Source organism: Dermatophagoides pteronyssinus, unplaced genomic scaffold (genome assembly GCF_027571235.1).
Source record: "Dermatophagoides pteronyssinus isolate colony J.1.1.1.1 unplaced genomic scaffold, Derpt_VIB-CSIC_2022.12 sq0010, whole genome shotgun sequence".
NCBI classification, from domain to species: domain Eukaryota; kingdom Metazoa; phylum Arthropoda; class Arachnida; order Sarcoptiformes; family Pyroglyphidae; genus Dermatophagoides; species Dermatophagoides pteronyssinus.
The window spans coordinates 63,854-83,165 of NW_027461534.1; the positions used below are offsets into that span (position 1 = coordinate 63,854).

The 19,312-nt window shown below is 30.2% G+C and overlaps 2 protein-coding genes and 2 long non-coding RNA genes across 4 annotated transcripts in view; 2 read left to right on the top strand and 2 right to left on the bottom strand.

Moving 5' to 3' along the window:
- pan (transcription factor pangolin) overlaps nt 1-19,312 on the bottom strand; it is a 33,672-nt gene that overhangs the window by 10,085 nt on the left and 4,275 nt on the right. The window contains exon 3 of the mRNA XM_075821367.1: nt 17,843-17,952. Coding sequence (XP_075677482.1) covers nt 17,843-17,952 — 110 coding nt within the window. The remainder of the gene's footprint in view (nt 1-17,842; nt 17,953-19,312) is intronic.
- LOC142645354 (uncharacterized) lies at nt 2,540-17,848 on the top strand. Its single transcript, XR_012846512.1, has 11 exons — nt 2,540-3,096; nt 3,226-3,495; nt 3,612-4,350; nt 4,415-4,687; nt 4,924-6,060; nt 6,122-7,666; nt 13,349-13,401; nt 13,491-13,681; nt 16,193-16,388; nt 16,668-16,989; nt 17,054-17,848. It is a non-coding gene; the product is annotated as an uncharacterized LOC142645354 (long non-coding RNA).
- LOC113797415 (uncharacterized) lies at nt 8,485-11,231 on the top strand. Its single transcript, XM_075821368.1, has one exon. It carries the CDS (start codon nt 8,505-8,507, stop codon nt 10,518-10,520), a length of 2,016 nt encoding a protein of 671 aa, XP_075677483.1. The 5' UTR covers nt 8,485-8,504; the 3' UTR covers nt 10,521-11,231.
- LOC142645356 (uncharacterized) lies at nt 15,289-16,254 on the bottom strand. Its single transcript, XR_012846515.1, has 3 exons — nt 16,125-16,254; nt 15,997-16,056; nt 15,289-15,757 (listed from the first exon to the last, which is right to left on the bottom strand). It is a non-coding gene; the product is annotated as an uncharacterized LOC142645356 (long non-coding RNA).

A 19,312-nucleotide genomic window follows, 5' to 3' on the forward strand; every position in this document is an offset into this window, starting at 1 on the left:
AATAGTGGATGATGTGAATTTGGAACGATTATCATCGAAAAAGGAAAAATCTCCTATGGATTTGATTTGATCATCAAATTGATTTTTTTCTCGTTGATCATTAAACATCATTTTAAACTGAAAAGAAATTTTCCAAAGAAATTGAAGAAAAAAAAAACTAAAATTTCCCAATAAAATTCTGTAAATCTTTTTTTTCTCTTTTGGCCATTATTATCATTATTCGAATCAAAAAGGCTGACGCGTTCATTTTCAATTTGTTTTGTTGTTGTTGTTGTTAAGTCTTCACAGTTTGAATTCGCGTTTTATACCTGGTTACCTGTTGCCTTCTCTCTCTCTCTCTCTCTCTCTCTCTCTCTCTCTTTGTATGTTTAATGTGTGTGTATTTAAGGTAAATATACAGGTAACACAAAGGTAAATAAACAAAAAAATAAAAAATAAATAAAAAATTGAAATAAAAAGACCTAGGTAAAAAAGAAAGAAAGAAAAACCTGACGGTGAAGACATTCAACATACATCAACATTTATTTTATCATCGAGAGAAAAGAAAAGAAAAAAAAATCTAAACGAAACAAACATAACAGCAAGCATTACCTTACCAATTTACCTATGTGTCGTCTATTGATGATGATGAAGAACCCGAGAGGTTAGGTAGATAGGTAGGTAGGAAGAAAACGACGAAGAAGACCTGTCGTCATTCAAAAACCAATCACATTTTCAGTTTGTTTTTTATTTTTTGTTCAAAAAAAAATGGACGGACGATTGGTCGCCTTGTGATTGACCCTGAGGCGTCAGGCTTATTACTTTTATGTATTTTAATGATTTTTTTTGTTGCTTGTTACCTTTACCTTTAAAATAGCTAGAAAAAAAGCAAAAGAAGACATGGTCGAAAGAAAAGAAAAAACTTGTTGAATTTTTTGGACACTGTGAAGACAACTGAGTGTTAGTTCTCTCTCTCTCTCTCTCTCTCTCTCTCTCTCTTCATTTGGTTTTGTTTGTTGATTTTTTGTTCACTGTATTTATAACCACCAACAAAAAAAATTGAATGAAATTGAAAAGAATCAAGTGGACCGAAAAATTTGGTCAAAATTGAATTCAAGAAACAACAACAACAACAGTGGTCAAAATAGTCGACCAAAAAAAAAAGAAAGAATCGAGAATTATGAGCACAGTAGGTTCTTTTCTTCTTCTCATTGATGATATAATTTGATCGGATTAAGTATTTTGTTTTGGTTTTTTTCAGTGAAAAAGCAGAAGAAAAACATCTTGATCTTGGTAATCAATGATGATGATTATTATGATGGTGACAAATCAAAAGGATTAAATTTTTGTTTGTTGTTTACGATAATTCTTTGAATAAAACGAGCGATTCACACATGGAAATAACTTTTACTTTTTTTCCATCATCATTTTCATCGTGGTAAAACTTTTCCATTGGTTACAAACGATCGATCGATCGATCGATCGATCAATCATTCAATCAAATTATCATTTCATTTCATTTTTTCTCATATCAAAAAAAAATCTTTACCTTCTTTTCGACATGATTTGATATGTACACCTCTCTCTCTTGGTTGTTGAATAATAATAAGGAATCGATCTGTAAAATTTGGCACCAATCATTGGATAGGCAGGCAGGTAAGTAAATGGTTTGTTACTTTGATAACACATATTGTTGTTGTTGTTGTTATTCCATCAATATTCAAGGAGATCAATTTTTGTTTGTGTGAAATAACAACAACAACAATCATTATATTCAAAATTCAAATCAAATAATCGTGATGTATATTTAGTTGTTTTTGAAAGTGAAATTGATGATTATGATTATGATGATTTTCTTCTTATCGAGGATTCATGATTTTGACGATCAACAATAACAACAAACCATAAGAATCCTGACAATATGAAAAATTTTGGCTCAAAACAAACATTCGAAAAGATTTATGGGAATCAACACCAGATGATCATTATCATCATCATCATCATCAAAACACGAAAAATGATAATGATAATGTTGATGGTGATGGTGGTAATTCATTTCAAAACACCTTTACCTCGAAATAATTTTTCTTCATTTAGTTGATCAATATATAATGTAATACGGAAATCAAATCAGTCAAAGATAACAGGTTGTTGTTGTTTGATGATGGTGGGTTGTTGTAATCATTATAATCATCGTTTTTTTTCATAACAAGAATCAAATTAATTAATTATTTATCTAAATAAACACGAAAACTTTGGGGGAAGAAAAAATCGATCGAAAAAAGATCAAAAAATGAGCATCGACAGCAGCAAAATGATCGTGCATTTTTCATGGCTAATTTCATTTCGTGTTAAATAAATAAATGAGAAAAAAATTGTTCTCGAAGAGAAAACCGAAGATTAGATTTATGGATCGAGAAAAACCAAAAAAATCAAATCAAGATTCGTGATTTTGGATTTTGTTGTTTTTGCTCGTTCGTTAACTATTTTCATTCATTCGATTCATTTGGTTCAAAATAGAATCGAATGTTTTCCTTTTTCTGAAGGGGGGCTTCGAAAAGATTCGATCGAATGTTGTTGTCGTTATTTTTTGTTTTGGTTTTGTCAAAGTTTTTTGTTTTGTTTTGTTTTGTGTTCATCATAATGATAATGATATGGATGATGATCATGACATTTGATTGCCAATCACAACAACAACAACAACAACAACGGTTGAAAAAAATGAAAAATTGGAAGGCTGATCTCAGCATGTTTTTTTCTTCACAATAATTTCGGTGATGTGTAGATTCGGTAGACCATAGGGTCGATTTATTTTCAGTATGATAGATCAATATTTTATCCTCGTGTTTGTGTGTAAAGAAGAAGAAGAAGAAGAAAAAACCAATTTTCAAAATTTTTTTTCCAATATTTATTTCTCAATTCATTCATTCTACATGTGTATACATAAAAACGATATACATGAATTTCTAAATGTCACGAACAAGTGGCGAGAAAAGAAAAGAAAAAACGAAACACTGAAGAATCAATGAAAAAAAAAAGAAAAGAAAGAAAAAAAGCCAATAACCATGATCATCATCATCGACAACAAGACCAAAAAAAAAAAACTATACTAACTAGGTAAGAAACAGGTAAACAAGTGTTGTTTGTGCTGCTGATTCCAAATCTTTCAAACAATTTTTTTCTTTTTACCTCAATCATCGCCATCATCATCGTTGGTCTACGATTTTCATTTCATTTCATTTGAAGACAACATGATGATGATGATGATAATGGTAGATCAGTTTGTGCGAAAAAGACCTAGCAGGGAGCATTATCAACGACAACAACAACCACCATAATAATAACAATGATGATGATGATGACTTGGACAGATTGAATTCTTCGTCTTATTCGTAATACAACAACAGAACAGGATCGATCAACTAACTTTGTTGAATGGGCTCATCATCATCAACGTCTTGTTTGTCTTGCTCATCATCATCATCATCATCTATAATCGTATATGGAATAGGCCAGGTATGTTTTTCTTTTTTTCTTATTTCCATGAAAGTTTGAAACAAAAAAAACGAAAAATTTTCGGGTCAAATTTTCCCTCTCATTCATTCATTCATTTATTTATTTATTCTCCGTAGCATTGGTCAAATTCTATCCGAAACGAAACAACAAGAAAAAGAAAACGTGTCCGAAAACAAAGAGCAATTATCATTTCATTCGACAGTGAAAAACAAAAAATTGACTAAAAAGGCAGACACATGGCTTATATGGCCAACAAGCAAAAATAAATAATACCGATCAAATGCAAAATAAAGAATCACAAGAAGCTACCAGAAAAAAAAAGAAGAAGAAGATAGTTAAGAAGAACGACAACAAGGCATGCAATAATGAATTGAATGAATGAAAAGCGAGCGAGCGAGAAAAACTTATAAATAATCAAATCGAAGCGAAAAAACACTTAAAGAAAAAAAAAGGTAAAAATAAGGTAAAAACTTAAGAAATTGAACAGCATGTCATTTTTTGGCTATAGTTTGTTAGAGAATTTCTATAGAAAAAAAATGGCTGTTTTGTTGTTGTTATATTTGGAAGAAAGTCTCTCCATCATTTTTTTTTCGGTTGTTGTTGTTAAAAGATGCTTGAAGGAAATTTATGGCTATTTTTTTGAAAAACTAGATAATTTTGGTAAAATGATGCGGATGATGTTTCATTAATTTTTTTTTTCTTGAAACATTTTGAATGATTCAAAAATCAATTAACAAGTGAAGCAATCAAGAGAAAAGAAATATTTCAAAACTGTCAACAACAACAACAACGTGATAAACTTGTCATTAAAATAATCAGAATAAAAATGAGACAAGGAAAAAGAAAAGATTACAGGTAAGAAAAAATTTTTAAACATTTGAAAACCCATATATAATTTGTGGATAATTATGGTCCATAGATATAGCAGTCGTTGTGTCCTATATGGTACTATACATATGTACCTGATGATAATCATAATGATGATTGACCGATGATCATGATGATGGGCCTCTCTAACAACATCTTGTTGGGGCCTAGCCATTTAACATGTCATCATCATCATCACTTGAAGAAATCATCGTCATAATCATCATCATCATCACTTGAAGAAATCATCGTCATAATCATCATCATCATCAACTTTAAGCTATTATTTGTTCATTCCATAGGCCAGAACAACAACAATCAATAAGTTAGGTTTGGTTCATTTGTTTCATTTTCGAAAAAATACCGCAAAACAAAGAAGAAGAAAAAACGAATGAAGAAGAATGATTGAAAAAAAATGCCGGCGATCTTTTTTTTTTTCTTCAGGTTTGTTTGTTCCTGGCGCGGCTTGTTTTTCTTTACAAACAAACATAACACACAATTTTTCGCTTTTCACTTTATTTAGTAAAAAATGATTACGCTTCTTATAATGATTTTCTTCAGTTTTTTTTCAATTCAGGGTCGTCAATCGGTTCCATTTTCTTCGGAAAAATTCAAATTCGATTTTTCATTCATAAGAATGAAAATTAGTAAGTCAATCGATTATCGACAACTGTTGTTTGCTTTTTCAATCCACTCCTACCTACTACAACTCACACCGGATAAATTGATCATTGTGGAAATCATCATCAGTTTTTTTTTCAATTACATAATTCATTGGAAAAGAAATTGTAATTTTAAAAAGCTAATGATGTCGGCAAAAAATCAAATGACCAACTGCGCACGTAAGCTCGAAGAGAAGGAGAAAAAAATAGACCACCGCCACCAACATTGAACCATGTGAATATTACCGCTATATTTAAATCAATAAAAAAATAGATAGCGGTAATATACACCCGATGACAAAGTGACAACAGTGTTGTGACACGCGACTTTGAAGACAAAAAGAAAAAATCCGCTTTTTATTTTTCTTCCACTTTATTGGTTGGGTCATAAAAAAAAAAGTCGGAAAGAATTCTGTGAAATGAAAACTGTTTTCACATCTTATTTATAACATTTTGTTTTGGCCACTGTGAACAGCAAAAAAAAAGTGTGAATTTTTTTTCTTCTTTTCACATCACAAATGTGACACAACAAAATGATATTCATTCATGAAAACACAAACATTTGTATCGCAAAAAATGACAAAGTTTTATTTGGAATTTTTTCTTGTAAAATTTTTCTGAAAATTCAAAATTGGTCGAAAAAAGCGATTGGATTTTGTTTCGTTTTTTCAACTACAAGATAAGATCTGGATCGATCGATCAGAATTTGATCTATTTAAGCAAGACGACAACGAAGACGAATGACATAGAGAGACAACAACAACAACAACAAAATATCTATCGATTTCGTCTAGTCAAAAGTCTAGCATTTTTTTTTCCTTTCAAATTCTCAACAAATTCTCAGCGTAAGTCCTGTATATTTTTTTTCATTTTCATGGTGCCTGTCAAAATCAATCAAATGAAGGAAAACGAAATAGTAACAACAACAACAACAAAAATAAAAACTACAAAATGACAAATGAAACATTTTTTTTTTGTTGGTTTGGTTACAACCGACCGGTCATCATTAGACTATTTAGACATACACAGCAAGCAAGTAAGTGAAAGGGTTTTCGCTCATCTGAATCAATTAACTGTTTATGGATTTTTCTTTGAAGAAAATATATAGAGCTAATTATGTGTGTGTGTTTAACCACAATGAAATGTTGTTTTTTTCGTCATTCCGAAGAAAGAAACCTTTTTTCGAATCAATTTACATTAGATGACCTTGGCCAAAAATGTAACCAAAACACTTGTGTGTGACACTTTGAAGACGACGATATTTGACAACAACAACAACTTGTCGAAGTTAGCCCCTTTCCGATTGATGAAACAAGATGATGATAATGAGGGCCACCTACTTGTTTACATCGAAATTGAAAAAGATCGATTGATCGATTCTTTGATTTTTTTCTGTTGTTGTTGTCAAATGATGATGATATCAAGATCAAACGAACCATGAACAAACGATATATATAGATAATAAGAGAGTATTCAAAGTTAATGATAATAATGAAAACTTTCACTATTTTGACTGACCAATATGTCCTTGAAATTAGATCAACAATAATATTATGACTATTATTAGTTTGATTTTCCACTATTTCTACTCATCATCATGTATCTCATATCAAACAAAACAAAATTAATCATTTTTTTTCCTCTTCTTCAAATAAAAATTGACCTCACACATGAAAATGATCGGAGGATCAACAACAACAACTATCGATTGATCGATAAGATAACGAAGAAAGAAGAAATATCCCGATATAATCGATATTAAACAAACCATATCGCCTATATACACCTTAATCTAATCCGGATAATAATAATAAAAAAACTGAAAACATCTTTGACCTTAAAAGAGGATTTTTGACACATCCTTATTATAATATTTTGTTGATAAACAACCAACCAACCAACAACAAATAATAATAATTCAAACAGCAAGCCAACAAAAAATTCTATCAAGATAAACTAAAATAAATAAGAGAAAACAAATCTAAAGGTGTCAAACATCAAAACAAAAAAATAATCTTAACGAAATATAAAATTTTTTGAAAGATTGATAGATTTTCATTGAAATAGGTGTGTGTTTGTAGAAAAAAAAACAGCACGCATTCTTTTCACTTCTTATCTATGCAGGTTACGCGCGTGTAAAAATTTTGCTTTCTTCACACAGACACACACCATACACCAAAAAAATCTTCAATGTATATTTAGTGGCCATTTAGAATTTGCATTTTTTCAATTTTCATTCAAATATGTGTGATGCGGATGATATGATGATAATATGATGGATAAAACATGCCAGAAAACCAGAAAATATTTCACTCAAACACACACTTGTTCGTGATATGATCATTCATCACGAATTTTGATTTTTGCTTTGTAAAAGAGAAAGAGAAAGGTGAAAAGTCTTGTTTGTTTTTTTTACCTGTTGTTGTATTCTCAATTTTCCTTTTGTTTTTCATCCTACTATGTTATCATCATCATCAGCATCAGTTTCGATTTTTTTTTTACTGCTGGCCCCATTATCATCATCAATATATAAGGGTGGGTAACATCATCATCATCATCATTTTTGGTTGATCAAAAAATAACCTGGCCAAATGGTGTGTCAATAAATGATGATGATGATCAAATGAAAAAACAGTCAAAAGGTAAGGTCATCATCACACAATATGTGTCAGAATACTCCTCTGTGTATAATAATGATGAACAACAGGTAAAAAAAAATATTCCAAAGTATAGGGTCAATAGGGTCATCATCATCATCATCATTTATACCTGAAGATATTCCTATCTTCGAATTATTATTTTTCCTTATTAGTTAAGGTAAAATCGAAAAAATACCTGTACAGAACTAACTAACCAACAAGGTTCATTCACAATAATAATAATTGTGTACAAGGTTTAAATAGGCGCGAACTTTTTTTTCTATTTCAACTCAAAAGATTATTAGTTTTGTTGGTTATTATTATTATTCTGAATTCATTGATGTATGGTTGTTTTTCTGAAGATTCCATTTCTGAAGATCATTTACGAACGAAAAAATATTCACCCAGATCATCATCATCATCATCATGATGATGATGAAAAGAAGCGTGATTATCTCACCTTTTTTCCTTCAAATATATCATATATAAAGTTGATTGAGAGTCAAGAGAAAAAAAAAAGGTCAAAGGTAAACACACATGTTGTGAAGCAAGTTCGGTTCGAATTTCGAACTATATTTTTTGATCAATAGTATATTTAATTTGTTCTTTATTTTAACCATTTATTCGCAGCACAACCTTTGAATAAACAACATTGTTTTACTCACAATCGATTTGTATGATTTGTATGATTTGAAACTGAAATTGTGTGTACTTCATTACATTTATTCAAAGGTTGTGCTGCGAATCAAAGATTTGATTTGAATTGTTTGAATATTGATTTGAATTTGATTAAAGAATTTTGATTTTGTTACGATTTGATTTATATCATTGAAGATTAAAAATGAAAGATATACCAGATGAATTGGCAAGTAGATTGAAATCTTGTAGAATGAATATCACATGCTTATCGTTCCGAAAATGGGATAAAGATCGTTCATCATTATTGAAAGATGAATTACATGAACTGCATGAACAATTGGTCCTTTTGCTTGAACCTGATGAAGAATTTCCTCCAGAATTATTGAACAAAATGATAGAATATTCTGATTTGATTGAAAATTATATGAAACGATTTGAGCCTAAGATTCAAGTCAATGATGTGGTTGTTCGTAACGTTAATAATAGTGACGGTAATGGTGGTGATGATGGTGGTGATGATGGTGATGTTGTTAATGAATTGGCTAGCTTATCGTTATCGAACAAAACAAAAATTCGATTAGAACAGTTGCCAACATTCGATGGTAAATTCGTAAATTGGAAACCATACAAAAGTATGATAGTAAACTTATTGATAAGCAACATGACTATTGATGAAGTGATGAAGAAATCTTTGCTATTGAAAACGTTGTCTAATGAACCTGCTCGTATAGTTGGAATTTTAATTGGCGAACTAAAAGGCTTATCGGAAATTTGGGTCAAACTGTGTGAAAAATATGATGACCACGAATTGGCCATTCTAGAAATTAAGAATGATTTAAATAAAATTCCTAGGATTGTCAATGAAAACCAAACCGATAATTTAAAAATGGCTAAGGATATTGTCGAAAATGCAAATTTGGCTGTGAAATTTTTAGAAACTGATTCTTCTTTTTATGTCACGAATTTGATACAAGCTGTTGCCTATAAGTTTTATTATCGGGCACAAAGAAAAATGCTATCTGAAATGTCGAATTTTGAAGATGTTGTAAAATATATTGATAAATTATATAAATCGGCATTGAAATATGATTATAACAAAATTGAAAAGTTCGATCAATCTACAAGAAATAAAGAAGAAACGAAAAAAGCTTTTGTTGCTGCTATTTCATCGAAATATTGTTTTATTTGTGGCAGTAACCATCAAAAAACTTATGAATGTTTTGGAAAATTTGATTCGAAAACCATTGCTGAAATGATCAAAGGCAAGGGTTTGTGTTTGATATGTCTGCATAGAGGCCATCTTAGCAGAAATTGTTCTTCGATTATTGATAAAAAATGTGAAAAGTGTGATAAGTTTCACGCTACTGAAATGCATGACGTATTGAATGAAATATATCAAACTAAACCGAAAGGAATCGCTGCATCGATTCCATCATCATCGGAATCGTCATCATCATCAGGATCATCGAATGGTGAATCTTCGGATAGTGGATCAGTAGCCGCTATCTCTTATCGAAGTTTGTCTAATGAATTTGATGCAATAAGAAATGGTAATCTTGAAAATCGTCCAATGATCTATGGAAAATGCAATGGAAAAGAAAGCGTTATATTGTTGGACAGTGGTTCTAATATTTCGTTGATTGATCCTGATTTGTTATTAGATGATCAGAATATTTCGGATAAAAACTATTCAATGTTAGCATCTTCGCCGTTGGGAGAAGACAAAACCAGTCACAAGAAAGTGGTTTTGAAGATTCGTGGCAATTCATACGAAATTTCTATTGATTTGTTCGCCATGAAAATGAATGAAAAGAATTTAATCATTATTGGAACTGATAACTTAGGTTTCTTTTATAAGAATCAACCAAAAGTTCTGTCAATTCCCACGATTTTTGGTGACATCAGTTACCAAGCACGAAAGGATTTTGCAGCTTGTAGCTCAACCGAAATGAATAATCCGGCTGCTCGTGAAAATGTATTCGATATTGTTGAATTTAAGGATGAACAATCATCTATGCCTAAAGAAGAGTTGTTGAAACCGGAATCAGGAAATGTTTTGAATATCGACAATGATAATTTGAACATCGATAGAGATGAAGATGATGATATTCGGATCAAGCTACGAATTGGTCAAGTTATTGGTCGTTTTGAAGCTCAATTATCGATTTTATCCGTTCAACGTCCGAAGGACAACTTCGAAAAAAGTATCTGTCGCTGAATCAAGACTACTTGCTCCATATGAACTAGGCAATGTATTGAACCAAATGCACTTTGTTTTTTCTTCCCGTATTACAATGTGTTTTGACTCGATGTTTAATGTACAACGTTTTGGCTCGTCAACATCTATCAAGAATCTCGAGTTAGCTGATCGTGTTGTTGACTTGCAAAAATTGATTTCTATTGCTCGATTGTTTATTTTTGTGGATAAAAAGAAAATGATCTTCAGCGATAATGAAAATTCTAGCAAATTGGATAATCGAAAATTTGAATGGATATTTTTTCCACTTGGTGCTTTTGAAATTGCAAACGGACGACAACAACAGCCGATGACTGACGACGTTGCTGTTTTGGAAACAAATGGAATTTGGCCTAACCGTTTGAAAGAATTTCGTTCTAAATTTGAAAAGTTTTGGCATCCTCATTGTTTGGCTTTTCTTAAACAGATTAATGAATCGAATTTTACTGATAACAATACTGGAACTCTTGGTATAGTGTTTTTCGATCGTTTTATCAGTCGTAAACCATGGCTTATCGCTTTAGCAGATGACAACGTATTTAAATTCCCTTTCCGCGCCGGGAGTGTTGTGAAGCAAGTTCGGTTCGAATTTCGAACTATATTTTTTGATCAATAGTATATTTAATTTGTTCTTTATTTTAACCATTTATTCGCAGCACAACCTTTGAATAAACAACATTGTTTTACTCACAATCGATTTGTATGATTTGTATGATTTGAAACTGAAATTGTGTGTACTTCATTACACACACACACAACAATGATTACTTTCACAGAATCAACTCGGATCAACAATAACAACAAAAAAAACCATTATCAGCATCCATCTAATCTTTTTTGAATCAAGAAGAAAAAAAGATGAAAAAACAAATCAAAACAAGGATCTTTCTGAAACTGCACCACCACCACCACCACCAAATTGAACAACAACAAAACGACCATTATAAAAACGTTGAAGACAATAATAAATAATGTGGTTTAAAAGATTCGAAGATTCAAAATATAATATCTTGTTTCATCATTGTAAAATAATAATTATGATATTTTTACTGATGTAAAGTGAATATACACTGTTAAAAATGGTATGACTTTATAAGTTCATAAAGTGGAAGTGTGGACTTATAAGTTCACATTTTTTCTCGTATGAAGTTATAAACTCACATTATTTCTCGTATGAAGTTATAAGCTCACAACATTTTTCGCATGAGTTTAAAAATTCGAATTTTGGATTTTATTTGTAATTAAAAACTCATAATGTTTTTTCGGATGGACTTATAAACTCACATGGTTTTTCATATGAGTTTATAAGCTCACAATATTTTTCGTATGGAGTTATAAAATCACAACGTTTTTCGTATGAGTTTAAAAATTCAAATTTTGGATTTAATTTTATTTTTTTTAAATTAAAAACTCATAATGTTTTTCGAATGGAGTTATAAACTCACATGGTTTTTCGTATGAGTTTATAAGTTCATAATTCCTTAAAGTGAAGTTATAAAATCACAACGTTTTTCGTATGACTTTAAAAATTCGAATTTTGGATTTTATTTTATTTTTTATAAATTAAAAACTCATAATGTTTTTCGTATGAGTTTATAAGTTCACAATTCCTTAAAGTGAAGTTATAAAATCACAATTTTGATTTTATTTTATTTTTTAAAATTACAAACTCAAAAAAATTTGGATTTTTGGACTTGGAAAATTTTTTTGAAAAATTGTGAATTCATGTGGAGGCGACGAGCGCCCTCGTAATTGAAATTAGCTGTTAGGGTTCTGTTTTGATTATTTAAACTACTGTTCGATTAGTTGTTATTCATTATTTTTGTTAAGTGTGGTTCGCTTACAAAGTTTGGTTATCAGGTTTGCTCATTGAATATGATTGTTGTTTATGTCTAACTTGTTCCATATTTTTTCCTAATCTCATTGGTTTTGTTTTAAGTATTTTTTATCACTACCTACAATAACACGGAATCAAGCTAAGATTGAGAAAGAATGACATTTATGTTGGGGATGGTCGATTGCTATCTGTCCCAACTTCAATGCCGACAAGTGTCGAATGAATGCAAAGATTCTAATTTACTTTATTTGTCCGTTTGATCACGAGGTCATAATCTATAAAGATGGATAGAACAATGAAAACCAAGTCGGGTTCTCTTTTCATGTTCCTGAGCCGATTTCTATTGATAAATTTCTATTATAGGGGTTTCACACTAGCAGCAATGTGAATGAAATATTTCAAATGCAATATTTCACTACAATTCAGCATTATGGACTGAAATATTGCATTTGAAATATTTCATTCACATTGCTGCTAGTGTGAAACCCCTATTAGCCTTGTTTAATAATTATAATAATTAATAATATATCTTTAAATGAAAAATAATTAAAAACTTCGATAATTCAATTTAATTTCACTTGCGCATCAAGATTTTTTAAATCAAAAAAAAACGCTTGCGTATAGGGGTTTTTATTTTTATTTTAAAAACCTCACATTTTTTCTCGTATGAAGTTATAAACTCACAACATTCTCGTATGAGTTTATAAGCTCACAATTCCTTAAAGTGAAGTTATAAGTTCATAAAGTGGAAGTGTGGACTTATAAGCTCACAATTCCTTAAAGTGAAGTTATAAGCTCACAATTCCTTAAAGTGAGTTTATATGTTCACTTGGTCTAATGTGAACTTATAAGTCCACACTTCCACTTTATGAACTTATAAAGTCATACCATTTTTAACAGTGTAGCACGTTTTTTCTTTTTTCTTTTTTCTTTCGTTTGATTGTTTGTTTGGCAAATTTCTCATCAATGGAAGAATTCTATGCAAGAAAATTATATGATGATGTCGATCATGATCATCGTCGTAAGGTAAACGAATATTGATGATGGTCAATATTGGTGATTCTAGGCAGTTCTTTTAATCTTTGGTTTATTTTTTTTGCATTTTTTTTTCACAGAAAAAAAAATTGGTTGCAGTTTTTGAAAATGGACTATGGGTGGATTTTGGTCATTTTTTTCCGCTTGCGAAATTCGTTTATGGTGACAACAATGTTGACAACAACAACAACGATAATAGGGTGAAGGGAAGGTGGAAAAAAAACTGATCCAAAAAAACTGGGAAATCAAAAAAGATTTTTTCTTTAAAAAGGTAACCACCTTGTTTGTTGAATAACCACTATCGATCAATCCTAACCTTATTTTATTCTTGAAAAGCAAAGGAAAATATTTTCAATTGAAATTGAGTTTCTTTTTTTGCAGAAATCAATAAAGAAATTGACACACACACAAACACACACACTTGTTACATTTTTTTTATTGAAATGAAATTGTTTTTTCCAAAAATCAAATACAGGGTCAATTTTTTTGTCATTTTTCCCAACGAACAACAAAAAAACCATTCATTTACATGTTGACCATGAAATTTTCAAATGCAAAAATTTCTATTGACAAACTTGAATTACGCGAGTAGTCTCGAGCTTGTTTTTTTCGGGTAGGGTCAGGTTGTTGTTAAATATGGAATGGTTATGGAATGTTTTTTCTCTCTAACAAACAAAAAAAAAAGATAAGATTCAAAACTTTCATCGGATATTTTTTTGCTTTTTGCCTGCAATTTGACAATAGACAACCAACCAAACTGATCCAACCAACCAACCACCCACTCATTGAGACATCATACTGTCGAAATAGAATGGAAAAAAAAACGTTTTTTCCTACCACCACCACCATTGGATCCGACAATTTTTCAAACAACCGAATGTGGATAGAGAGAGAAAGAACTTGTAACTTGAGATTCATTTCTCTATGACATTAATAACGAAAGGATTGTTTTTTTGGTCAACAAGTGGCCAATTAGGAAATATTTTTTTAACCCCCACATACTATAGAAGAAAAAAAAACTAAATAATTTCATGCTTTTAACAAAATAAAATGATCCAGGATTTCTTTTAAAGAAGAAGAATTTTTCTGCAATTCTATTTTGTTCAATAAGGGTAAATATCCATAACAAAATCGATTATATATGATCGATGTATTGAACAAACGAAAAAAAGAAAAATCAGATGACAAAGTCGTTGATCATCAATGGTCAAGCTTATAGCCAATTTCTTTTCTTTTTCCACTAACGAAAAAGAAATAAGTTAAGGTCAAGGAACATATATAATGAAATGAAAATCAAACCATAATAAAAATCGAATCGAAATCTTTTCACCACTCCTCTAACAAGCGGGGATGGTCGAAAAAGAGGGGGTGAAAAACATCCCGATGCACCACCACCACCAAAAGCAAACAAACAAACAAACAATGAGTATTATTCATGGCTGAAGAAAAAAAAACGAAATCTATCCAAGTATTTAGTCATGGTGTTCAAAGGTTGTAACAACCATGGCCAAGCAAGCTATCGAGTTGTAGCTTGCATGGCATGGTTTCCCTAAACAAATGTACAGATTCCAAAGTTTTCTTGCTTTGCACTCCCAAACAAACAAAACAAAAACGAAACGAAACGAAATAAAAAATCAATTGAAATAAACTAACCGAATAAAATCCTTGGACATTCAAATGAGAAAAATTTATCAGATTTGGAAAAATTTTCTAACAAGTTTATTGGTCACACACCAAACACCAAACAAGCTAAATCAGACCAATAAACTTTGTTTGGTCCAATATTTATTCAATATTTTTACAAGGACCAAAAAACAAACAAATAGTAAATAGTAAATGGAAAATCTGAAAACGTTCCATGAAATATTTGACCAGTGTTGAAAAAAAAACTACAACAACAGTAACAAATATGAGGACAAAGTTTATGTTTCAATAGCAGTAGAAAAAAAGGATCAAATATTTGGCTGAAAAAATGTATATCACTTTTTATTTACGTTGAAATCCTTTAGGATCATGGAATTATGGACCCGGTATGAAATGAAGAAGTAAATGGAAAAGAAAAACCTTTTGGCACACAAGCAAACAAACAAACAAGCAAACATTGTAAAAATGAAATAACAGAATGAACATTTTTGTATCACGATCATGATGATAAACAGACAAACAAACAAACAAGAAAATAAAGATATATATTTGTTTGTTGAATATTTTTTTTCGATACAATCATTGATAAGGATATTTGGGTCCTTAAGATCCAAAACAACCTTGTCAATCAAATCAAATCAAATCGAATGACATTTCAAATATTATCAATTTCGGTTAGGATAAAGATGACTTAATTTGTTCGCTGTTTGTTTGTTTGTTGAGAAAATTTTGTTAAAAACGAAAAACGAAACATCATCATTGAATTTTATCGATCGAAAAAATCAAATGATAATGATGACGATGATGATGGTGGTGGTGGTGTACAAGTTGTGTGGCCATATCACATCATCAATGGAAAGAAAAGAAAAAAAAATGTCATTAACATCATGATGATCGAAAAAGTAGAAATAGAAATCGAAAAAAATAAATGTCACTGGTTACCTGTTGATGTTGATGATACCTGTTTTTACTTTTTCAGAAACTTTTGCTTTTTTTTCATGTCTATTTTGGTTTGAAGAAATTTTTAAAATCAAAAAACATAGATAACGATGGTTTCAATTTCAATTTACCAGGAAAAAAATGTGGCTAATAACCGGTTATAACCGTTTTTTTTTCTTGTTTGTTTGTTTGTTAAAAGGTGATGGCCGATTTTGCCCGGTAGATCGGTTTTTTGTTTACGATTGACAATTATTATCATCAACGATGGTTGAAGAAGAAAAAAAACAAAATTCTTCTCCATAAACATTGATAAAATGTCTTTTTTTGTTGGTTTTCAATTGAAAAAAGATGTTATCATTATTTGTGACATCATCATTATCATCATCATCATCAAGGTAAATAAATGAAGGTAAAAAAAACTTAGTACGGAATTTTGTAGTTTAATTTAATTTAGTCAATTTATTAGAAAACAAAGAATGAGTATTATATAAGAGTGGATAAGTGTGATGAACGAATTAATCGATTCAACTATCGATTCGAATGTTTTTGTTTTTGATTCGTTCATCAATTGCTTTGCAATTTGATTTGTATAATTATCATTGATTAAATGTTTTTATTGATTTTAATGTTGTGAAATATTTATCCAAAAATGAAAACAAATTCAATATCAACAGCATGTGGTAACGAACATCAATCTACGAGCTGAGATTTCAATGAGAAAAAGCATCGAAAATTTGGCAAAAAAAAGATTATCGAAAGAATCCATCATCATGGTCATTCAAATGTACACAATTAAAATCGAAAATTGTTTGTTTGTGATTGACAATCAAAGTTTTTTTTTCTTCTCAAAAATTCTCAATGTTTATGTGGTTTTTTTCTGGAAATAGGCAAGAGGATTTTCAACCAAACAAAATAACAGTTGTTTGTATAAATTCCAACAAAACAACAACAACAAAAAAAAAGAAAAATCCAAACATTCATTTTAGGAGAAAGTAAGTAAGTATAGAATGAATGAATCTGGAAACAACAAAAAAAATTTAATTTTTTCGATTTCAATTAGAACAAAAGCATTATGAAACACATCTGATGAACAAATGGTTGAAACGAGAGAAAACAAAATCTCTCTCTCTCTCCCCTCATCATCATAATCATCATTTTGAAAATGTAAATAAAAACGATGTGATTAGGAACACACACATGCACTTCGTTCAAAAACTCTGAACAATGAATGAATGAATGAATGAACATTCATTCCCAAGAAAAAATAAAATAAATGTGAAATCCATCCATTCAATTCGATTGAACAGAAGTAAACATCATTTTTAAGAATTTTTCGTTCTCATTCTCTTCAAAAACAAAACAAAAAAATCTGACATCTTAAGAAAAAAAAAATCTCAACTTTAAATACAATAAGAGAAACCCGTGTGTTTGTGGTGGTGGTGATGGTGGTGGAAATAGAGTGGGAAAAAAACTGAAGAAACATCATTGATTGACAAATCGATTGGTGGTGGTGGTGAAAGGTCAGGCCATGTATGTAAGCATTTTGCTATTTTTCACTTGTTCTCTATTTCTTTCTCTCCATCAGCTTTAACAGAAAATTTTGTTTTGGTTTCGGTTGGTTAGATTCAATATTATGATTACGATGATGATGATGATGATGAAAATCGACAGACAAATTCGTTTTCAATTCCAAATGATAAACAAATCTTGTTTTTTTGAATATTTTTCTTTCCTCTCTCTCACATCCACTCACAAACTAATTGATTAAGTAATCATTATTGAAATGACCATATGATGAGAAATTGAAATCTTTTAAAAACAAAACGAAAAAAAAATTGAAAACACCTACCATTTGACCCAATGTTGTTCCATTATGTGGATGATATGGTGAATGTGTATTACCGAATGGTGGATAACCAAATGGTGAATATTGATGTAATGTTGTTGGTTCAAATTTTCCTATAAATTTCGATGAAAGAAAAAAGTGAATCATAATTATCATATAAGAATCGATAAGAGAAATATTTTTGATTTATGGAATGTTTGAACTGATATCAATGACAATGAAAATGAGAATGAAAAATTCAAGCCTTTCAAGCAACAATGATAACACAGTAGCCATTAACAAGGTCGATATTGATCTAATTAATCGTTTAAATATTTAAATTCAAATTCAATGTTGAAAAGAAGAAAAAAATTTTCGGTGATGCGATTCACCCACACAAACACCAAACAATATTCTATAAAGGTAACTATGAACATCCATTAATCATCATCATCATCATCATTTTATAATGGTCGGTATTATTATCATTTTTTGTGGTTGATAAATGCCTGTTTACAGTGATGATGATGATGATGGATGCTATCTTTTCATTTTCATTTCTTTTCATTCTTTTCAAATTTTAAAACACTTTCTCCCTTTCATCCTCTTTTCCATTTTCTTTCCTTTTCTTCTTGAATTTGATAATTTAGTTTTTTTGTCCATGACATTTTCAATTCAATTCTGTTATCAAGAGCAGATTATTAATGAATTTTAACGAATTCTGTTAATTCTGTTAATTAATTAATCAATCAAAAAAGAAAGATTCTTTTCATTTTTTTTCCTTCCGAAAAAATATTCTTTCTTTCTTTTTTTGTTGTTGTTAAGACAAACAAACAAAGAAATCCAACAACAACAACAAGTCTTATTCAATCTTAATAACCACATGACAAGCAAGCAAGCTCGAGAACAAATGATCATCATCAACAACAACAACAACAACATCGACATACAAACATCTGGTTTGTTTTGTTTTGTTTGTAAAATCAACTCAAGTCATTTAATCATCAAAATGTAAATGTAAATGAAAAAAGACAAGACGAATCGGAAGTATGTTTTGTTAGTCTATCATCATCATCACTATGATCATCATTAGCTACTGAACTACAATGATGATCATCAAATGGGCCAAAGGGCCAAGACCATCATCATCATATGAAATGAATGAATGACACCCATCATCATCATCGTTACAAAACATACACAGATTCTCAGCAGAAGAAGAAAACGATCCTTTTTTTCCAGAAAGATTTTTTTTTTTCGTTGGTCAAATTCATTCACAACTAATGAGCTAATTTTCTCTATTTCAAATGTGTGTGTGTGTGTGTGTTGCAAGACAAAACAAAACCAATTCCAATGTGTGCTGTATGGATTCTTTCTCTCTCTCTCTCTATATATGTTTGAAACTTTAAACGTCAACCATACAAACAAAATATAATGATGATGGTGATGATGAACTAAACAGAGGGACTAACAAAAAAGTTTACACGAGAGTTT